Here is an 8,527-nt window from a genome sequence, read left to right as displayed (position 1 = left end):
GCATCCTTGCCGCGGTCCTCTGACCCAATTTGCATTGAAACCTCAAAAAATAAAAAAATATTTGTGTAGTTATCTTTTGTTCCGGAATCCGTAACAACTTCAGTTAATTTATATTTTTTTAGCTATACAGCTAGAAAACGGTAAATAAAAGAGGAAACTATTTCTCCAAAGAGCAAGAAAATCAGAACAGTGTATGTGATAACTGATGACATTATTTTTATAGAGTTTAATCAATAATAAAAGAAATACACATGGGTAAAAAATATTATAAAAGTTAAAAGGAAGGTGCAATCAAGCGATTTTTTACCGATTCTTCTACTAATTATAAGACCTGTTTATAGAATACAATATTCAGGAAATACCTCCAAATGATTTCAAAATTCAAAATAGATTGAGATTTTATGGATAATTTGAAATAAGCACCTCCGACCAATCGCATAACGCTTTGCATTCCTGTTAAAAAAATTTCATTGCACCCTCTACATCTCGCCCAATTTTAAAAAATCTTGCGCTAAATTTCATTCGACATGGAGCACGTACCGCGAGAATTTTGTTATCAAGAGGGCAAGGTGGTACGCGATTGCTCAGAGGTGCTTATTTCAAATAGTCCATAAAATCTCAAATAGGTTAAAAAATCACTTAACCATGGACATAAGTAATTTTAAAATTTATGATAACATTATTACTAAAATAGTATATTTTTTAAGCCTCGACTTAGAACTCTGTTGTACTAAACTTATCAATGCCAAATCTTGATTTACATTTATTTTTATTATATTAAAATTTTACGTGTCAAAGGTCCTTGACAAAGAGAGAAAATCGAGATATTACATCGCAGTCCAAGCAGTGTGAGTTCCACAACTGAATGTCGAAGTCAAAAAACGATTTGGAATTGTCCCTTGAAAGAAATATGGAGAACGATTCAATTATAGAATCTATGGAAACACAGGAATCTAAAAATAAGTGTCATGAAAAAGGAAATATTGAAACGAGCTGCGCTACACCGGAAATGACCCCGGTTGACCTGGAAAGCGACTTACCGGATATATCGCCGGAACTTGAAAACGATACTTCAGTATCCATCTTAGATGCCCTTGAACCTTGCACGTCAAACTATTCGTGTGCTAGTTCGAAAATTGGTAAGTAATTTTATTCTTAAAAAGTGTGAGTACCTGAGAGTCATACTGTTTGAAAATAAGCTTGAGCAATACATCCACTGCAGACGCTGGTAAAAAGGGGTGACTTTGAAAAGTCCATCAATTATGAGGGATCGTGTTTATTGGGAACAACTGAGTGGAAAGTATCAATGAACATGGGGTGTACAACATTTGGTTACAGATATATGCCCTCCCCCCCCAAACATTGACCATTAAAACAAGGAAATATCCAACAATGACTTTAATCCGAGTAACCAGCTTGATTAGAACTAGCAGACAATTTCAATAACCTCCAATCTAAGTTAGATTCAAAACCTATAACTAGGTTGTTAATGGCACATGAAAACGACTGTCGTACCTTTTCAGCACCGCGGGCAGATTCCATTTTCTGTTTAGTTTGCTCGAGGTTTTTTTCCCTAGTCGGAATACGTCATTCGTGTCTGTATGACCTATCCCCCACGGTATTCAATGGTAAAGGGTAGAGAAATGTTGGCTTACTTGTCCACTGACACCGGCGTAAGAGTAGAAGCGTAAGATCTCGTGCTGTCAAAGGCTTAGTACAGACTAAATAGGAAGATGGAACTCCTGCTAAACTGCGTGTTGTCAATTCACGCGTCGTTCTCGAACTAGCTCTCATTAAGTCTCTAGCATTACGAAGTATAGGAAGTGTCATACTTATGGAACACATCTTATAATCTTATGGTGATACCAATGAACCAAAAATTATGAAGTAAGCTCTGCATGGTGAGCAACTGAACGCCAAAACTGGTCAGGGATATCTTGCATTAGCCGACGATTTTCCATCTGAAAATATCGTCCAAAGAGTAATTTTTATACCGTTCATCATCTTTTATGCATAATCAAATGGAACAAGACGACCCAAGGGCTCGTAATAGTAGCCAAATCGTACCGAATTTAACAGGCGTACATAAATTTATGTGAATTGCCCCCGATGCGCTACTTTTAACTGTGCTAAAATGATAACCCGTAATCCTTACTTCAATAAATTTATTTATGTCATGATTGTAATAGTGCGACGCAAAGAGAAACTTTGAATGATGTGTTAGTACCTTTAACATTGCTAAAATGTTTACCCGTCAGACCATTCTAAAAACGAGGGGTTAGAATCAACAATGCTAAAATGATTACACATAAGTAACCCTTAATAGAAGAACAGAAAGTTCTAGTGGTTACCCCTCGATGATCGAATTACCTTTAACAGTCAAACTAAGAGCCTCATCTTATATGTACATCATACGATTTGGCTAAAAACAACCTTATATGGATAAAAACTAAAAGTACACTTCGTTGAAACTTGTTTGCCCTCCTTTATCCAAAATTAGTATCGACCCCCCTCTACGTATGATTATCTTCCCAACCGTAGCACGGGGTACAAGCTGTGAATAGGCTCATAAAGTAGCAGATGCTAGCTACTTTTTTACCTCTCCGAGTGACGTATGTCACGGGGAGGTTCTAATTTCGACGTATCTGTCTGTCTGTCTGTCCGTTGTTACACCCACATGTAGCATTTTGAATCAGTAAAATTTAAACCCCGCCAAAAAGCAATAACACTAGTACTATACCGCCATCTAGGAAAAGATATGTAAAAAGAAATGAAACTGTAATGGCCATCGCCCTAGGAAAATACTTTTAGCAGAAGAAAATAGGGGAAGTGGGTAGCTTGGGCAACTTCGCGAGGCGTCCCGTTTACGGATTTTTCGCGCCATTTCCCTCCCCGTGGGGGTGAAGAGAGATAGGATTTTTACGCGCATTAACACACGAGTGACGTAATTCTGTGGACAGTACGGTCCTACGCCTTCCAACTGACTAGAGGCGTCTGCTAGAGGCAGTGAGGCACTCAGGCAGAATGGCAGAGGCTGGAATCGAGTGGTAAGTACTAAATTCATAACTTATTTTAAAATATGTTTTATTTTTAAATACAAGGGTATTTCTAAGTTCCAGGGAAAAAATTAACTTGTCCGAAGTTTTAAACTGTGATAGGGAAGAGTTCAAAGTAATAAAGTTGAATCCAAGTTGTTGTAGTTTGATTTTTAACATTGGGATTGGTTTGGGTAGATCTTACTTTTCCTTTCAACACAGCCTGAGTTTTCTTATCGGTAGTTTCCTTGCACGTTAAATCACACTGCGTACTCTTAACGACATTCATTTTATTAAATAACCGAATTTTCGTCCTTAATTAAACCAATATCCGCATTAACCCGTTGCCTGACGTAACCCTAACTCAAACTGAAGCACAGCAGAAATATAAGCAGACTACACAAGTTAGTTCCACAGTTTGCTACATGGTGACGTTCGCAATGAAATCTGGTACTATTTTATGCTTCGCGCCGATTGGCCAGATTCAAATTTTAAGGGTGGTAGGGGAATCGACCATTGTAAGTGAGAATCACTGGACGACTTGTATGGCTCAAGGCTACGGCTACCCACTTCCCCTATTTTCTTCTGCTTTTAGTTAGTCATCGTCACGCGATCTCAATAGTCATGTAAACAAACCTTTCCAAAGAGTATCAATAAATAAGTTTTTTATATCTCCTTAATCTGAGTGTGAATATTACACCACGTGACCGCGTTCGCAGTTTGCAAATCGGAGCAAACGTGTATTCAATTTCCAGACCGCATTTACAGTCCCGGAAATTGTATTCGACTTACAGGCTATTACTCCATTGCCTGTTGAACAACTCTGTTCATTTGTCCACCCCACATGGACACCAGTCTGAACTTATTGGCTTCTAAACACCACCATCTTCTAGTCTTTCGCCCATTCCACATGGACACCAGCCTGTACTTACTGGCTTCTAAACACCACCACCTTCTCGTCTTTGTCCGTTCCACATGGACACCAGCCTGTACTTACTGGCTTCTAAACACCACCATCTTCTATTCTTTGTCCATCCCACATGGACACCAGTCTGCACACCTGGCTTCTAACACCACCATCATCGTTAAGGTTAAGACATACGCGGCGATCGGCTTCGTCATCACTTCTGGACTCAGTGTGGGAAATAAGGCACTTTCACAGGCCAATAGCCAGTTTAAAAATTACCTGGGCCAGTTTAAAAATTAAACGCTTTGGGGTCTACTGGCCCTGGTGGCCACTTAATTAATTCAAAGTTTTCCTCTCAAGATTTTGGATCATTAAATAAATACTATGTTAATCCCTAAAATTGTCTCGTCTTTGCTTCTATCATGTTTGCTTGCTTGGCCTGAATTGTGTATGTGGGAGTGGGATTATGGGTGGGTTTCGTATGTCTGTCTACGCTCTACACAGTGTAGAGTCTGTAGATGAAGTGATTTTTGCAGTTAGCTAAAGCATGGCTAAAGGGAAGATAATCCCTCGGTAGTCTTGTTTGGGTCTGGTCTCTAGGGAAAGGCAGCCTGCTGCCTTTGACTGTATTAGGGTCTATGGGAAGATAACAATGGAGTGTCAACTCCCTCCCTACGGGCCGAATTTAATACCCATAACTATAAAAACTAACCTACTAAGCCTACACCCTAGCAAATATTGTCCAGAATAGATAATGTGGACCTAAATTACGAAAGCCTGATTTTTGAGGCTAAAAGTGGTAGGTGGCACCGTGGCCAGTTTTTTAATTAAAATACCTAGGCTCTACTGGCCACAGGTCCAGTTTTAAAAAAATCCTTATTTCCCACCATAGAGACTATAAACCCCAAGGAGTGGCAGGTCCCCCGCTCTACAAGCGCAAATAATGATGTTGCTCTTAAATTGGTACATGAGAGCTTCCGGCCCGTTTAATTTTGCTTGGCGGAAGTCGCCTTGTACCAGCAACGCCGCCTATATTAAGGGCAACAAGTTGAGGCACTCCTGCCACTCCTTGGGGTTTATAGTCTCTATGTTCCCACACTGCTTCTGGTGCTCTTTGGTTTCAGCAGAAACGAGAGACTGCAAAATTTTCGCCAAGCTTAACTTTAACGTTGAATTCATGATTGTGTTTTTTCACTTCTTAGTAGGTGTTATCATGCACCTACGGAGGTTTAATGGCAGAATGTGGCTGTTCATATTAGCCATATATTTTGTTATACGTTTATTATGGGGAAGTTTGCATTCTATATTACGCGAGAGTCTAATGTGGGATCAAGTTTGAATCATCCACGTTCTCAACGCGTATATTAGATTTGGTAAGGTCCGCTGTTGGCAGCCATAAAAGTAATGAAATCGTCGTAGCGGGGTAACGTCTGTATATTTTGGCCTCTTTTACCGCTGTTTCTGGTTTGTGTTAAATCTTGTTAACTATGTAATAGAGATATATGGTTTTTTTTTTTTTTTTGGTTTTAATCCACGGCCATCTTGGGAATTGGCGTCCAAAAAGTAAGTAAAACGGTAAAGGCATAACGTACCTATATTTTAACCAAATAGCTTTACACATGTAAAGCGGGGGAACCTTTTCTACTAGCTTCATATAATTACACAACAATTTACCTACTTCAAGTTATGAACTTCTGGTTTTCTACATAAATTATATGGAAAATGAAATAGATTTTATACCACAAAAATTTAATTTTTGATTAGGCCCACATTCAGCCTCGAACCACTCAACATGGCTGACGGAAATACGTGACTAGTCGATTCGTTAATCACGTGTTTTAATTATAATCAATAATTGAGACAGAAATTATGTTTAAAATGATAATTAGGGTTAAGAAAACGAACCTTGGATTGTTTATATTGTTCGTCGTTATAAGTGTGGCGTTTTACTTCACTTGCGGTCGTGATTACGTCATGACGAAATTTCAACCAATGACCGAAGAGGATGGTTTTGAATCTGATGATGTGGTTTATTATTCTATGGAGAATGATGACGATTATTTACCTGTAAATTTTCCCACGGAAATTATTGAATATGAAGAAGAATTTAAAGTTCAAAAGGATGTTTTGTATGGTATGTTATCGATTGGACGTGTTATCAAAACAGCATTGTCCAAAACGGCATTTTCATTAACGCGTTTGCCATTATATATAGCCATTTCTCGTTTTAGCGCATTTTGATTACAGCGTTTATATTTTGAGCGTACGAAAGTACGCCTTTTCCAAAATATTGTTGTTTATCTTCATTAAATTCCCAAAATAATATGCCTTTTCCAAAAAATTATATTTTATATTTACTTCCGATATAACATTACTTTTTGCATAATATTGTTCTTTGTCCTATATACTTAATATAATAGATATTTCCATCCCTATCAATCACAGTTTGGGCGGAAACAGCAACCGCTGTTTTGGGAAATAGCGCTGTATTGAGAAACGCGGAAACAGCAACCGCGGTTTTGCTTGTACGCATTTTTGCAAACCGCTGTTTTAGGAACCGCTTTATTCCAAAACGCTCTTTTGAAAACCGCTCAACTACCCGTGAACCGTTTTGTATCAGGTGATTTTGGAGTCAGTTTAATGACGTGGAACATTTTGAATTATACGAATATGTACGCGTTCGACTAGTGTATTTAATCAGAATTAGTAAACTTTAGGTGTACTATAATAATAATCTTGATTTTACTTTAACACACAAGAAATCAGACCAGTGTAACTATTTATTGAATTTAAAGTTTTGTTTTGCAAATTAATTTTTATTTATCAACTTTAACACTTCGAAACCTTTTTAGTAAAATCTATGGCCAGGGATAAATTCAATTTTAGAAGTAGGAATGGAGAACGGTTAGTAATTACTTCAGTCCGACTCATAGCCCAGCATAGACTCCTCCCTCCAACACGAAACGAAAATTTTAAATTATTCTATTGGTTCACTTAAACTACGTTTTGATGACGTTGCTGATGGGGGCGTCGAAAAATACGTAATTCCTTTTTACCTCTGTCGCTATGACCCGACTCTTCTTCGGGGCTTTGACGCGCGCCCACATTACTCTGTTCTCCATTCCTACTTCTAAAATTAAATCTATCCCTGCTATGGCAAAATAGAATGTATTGCAACACATGTCTCAATGAAATTTCTGGTTATTCGAATCAATAGAATCGTCCGTGGGCGTATGATCGAGTGGGCTATGACTTTCCTACTTGGAGAAGAGAGTGGGATGGAGACTTCATCTCTTTACCTATAGTAGCCTCTATAAACACATCTATGGCAACTACGTTCTCCGAGCATCCTCGCTGTTTCGGTATGGGGTAATACGGTACGAAAACGTCAAAGATGCCCATTATGTCATAAAAATAGAAACTACTCTCATACAAATACAATGGTGCTACGCGGCAGAACTTAATAATCAACTATGGAAGGGTAGTGGCGTCCGCAAGGTACTCCTGGAGACTTTCATTGCCGCACATGTTCCACCAACATTTTACTCCAGCCCACTATCTCCTCCAAGTTAACTCATTGAGCTTCCATGGAGCAATGAAAATGGGAGAAGTATTTGAGGTCATCAGTTAAAGACCGTTTCTGCAGAATCAAGGTCTGCAATTTTTATTGTTCCTTGATAGCGCTCATTCGCCTTGAAAAGTTCATATTTAGAATTGAATAATTCACTCTCTGAAGCACTTTATTTAAAATTTCAAAAGGGAAATTAGCGGAAATTAGAGACTGGCATGCTGGCAGCGTGCCGCCCTTATACCGTCGTCTGCTACCGTGACTGCTAAACAATTTAAACCGAAATTGGCCCCAACCGGCAAACACTATTTTACCCCGAAATTATTTTTGCCGAACTTTTGCCGAATTACCCCAAATTCTAAAATAGTAGAAATCTCCCATGCGTCGTCTGCTAAAACATCCTAAATTACTTCTGGCTTCGCCTTCGGCTTTTCGGGGTAAATTAGTGACCGTTTCGGCACTTTTCGGCAAAAAAAGTGGGGTAAAATATAAAATACGGCCCCCACACTAAAAGTCGCAATTAAATCAAGCAATCATTCAAATCCATTTCAGAAACTAAATAAACTTAACTAAACTACCCTCTCTCGCCCCAACGACTATTAATTTCAACTTAAAGAAGTTTAATTAACGTAAAATTCGACCAAAAACGTACATTTTTGGGACAAAAATTAAAATAACTTTTAATTAAACTATATAATTAAGATTAAAACTAAGCTATAAGCTGGTAAATCCCCTTTTTTCCCATTTATCACTGAAATTAAATTATATTATCTCTATAATACATTAATATTCAGGAAATTCCAAAGTTTGGGGTAAAATAGGGTTTTTTCGGCAAAATATTATGGGCGTGAAATGAAAAAATATGCCGAGTCTTTGAAGAAGCGCGAAATTCAAAAGTTTGGGGTAAAATAGGGTTTTTTCGGCAAGGATTGAATTTTCAATTAAACATTGATATTAATGTGAATTATTTATTGAGTATCAATTTATAAGCTAAATCTACTCTGCCGAACCACAATC

At 38.0% G+C, this 8,527-nt stretch overlaps 1 protein-coding gene and 1 long non-coding RNA gene across 7 annotated transcripts; one reads left to right on the top strand and one right to left on the bottom strand.

The window, feature by feature from the left end:
* Positions 1-209: 209 nt before the first annotated feature.
* On the bottom strand, positions 210-3,606 carry LOC149679326 (uncharacterized). Of its 5 annotated transcripts, none has more exons than XR_016365731.1 (3): positions 3,241-3,606; positions 1,041-1,961; positions 210-898 (listed from the first exon to the last, which is right to left on the bottom strand). It is a non-coding gene; the product is annotated as an uncharacterized LOC149679326 (long non-coding RNA). The 5 variants fall into 5 exon arrangements; XR_016365730.1 differs by lacking the exon at positions 3,241-3,606 and having other exon boundaries at positions 210-953; positions 1,041-1,124; positions 1,186-2,523; XR_016365729.1 differs by lacking the exon at positions 3,241-3,606 and having other exon boundaries at positions 1,041-1,124; positions 1,186-2,523.
* Positions 3,607-4,525: 919 nt separating this feature from the next.
* On the top strand, positions 4,526-6,674 carry LOC149679325 (uncharacterized). 2 transcript variants are annotated; one of them, XM_089835018.1, is made up of 3 exons: positions 4,526-5,751; positions 5,832-6,076; positions 6,388-6,674. In XM_089835018.1, exons 1-3 carry the CDS (start codon positions 5,735-5,737, stop codon positions 6,564-6,566), a joined length of 441 nt encoding a protein of 146 aa, XP_089691144.1. In that variant the 5' UTR covers positions 4,526-5,734; the 3' UTR covers positions 6,567-6,674. The 2 variants fall into 2 exon arrangements, with proteins under 2 accessions (XP_089691144.1, XP_089691143.1); XM_089835017.1 differs by having other exon boundaries at positions 4,526-6,076.
* Positions 6,675-8,527: the final 1,853 nt, after the last annotated feature.

Source organism: Phalangium opilio, unplaced genomic scaffold (assembly GCF_054372755.1).
Source record: "Phalangium opilio isolate 3A_F unplaced genomic scaffold, DU_Popi_V2 ptg000041l_1, whole genome shotgun sequence".
NCBI classification, from domain to species: Eukaryota; Metazoa; Arthropoda; class Arachnida; order Opiliones; family Phalangiidae; genus Phalangium; species Phalangium opilio.
This window is presented reverse-complemented; position numbering and strand designations above follow the sequence as displayed.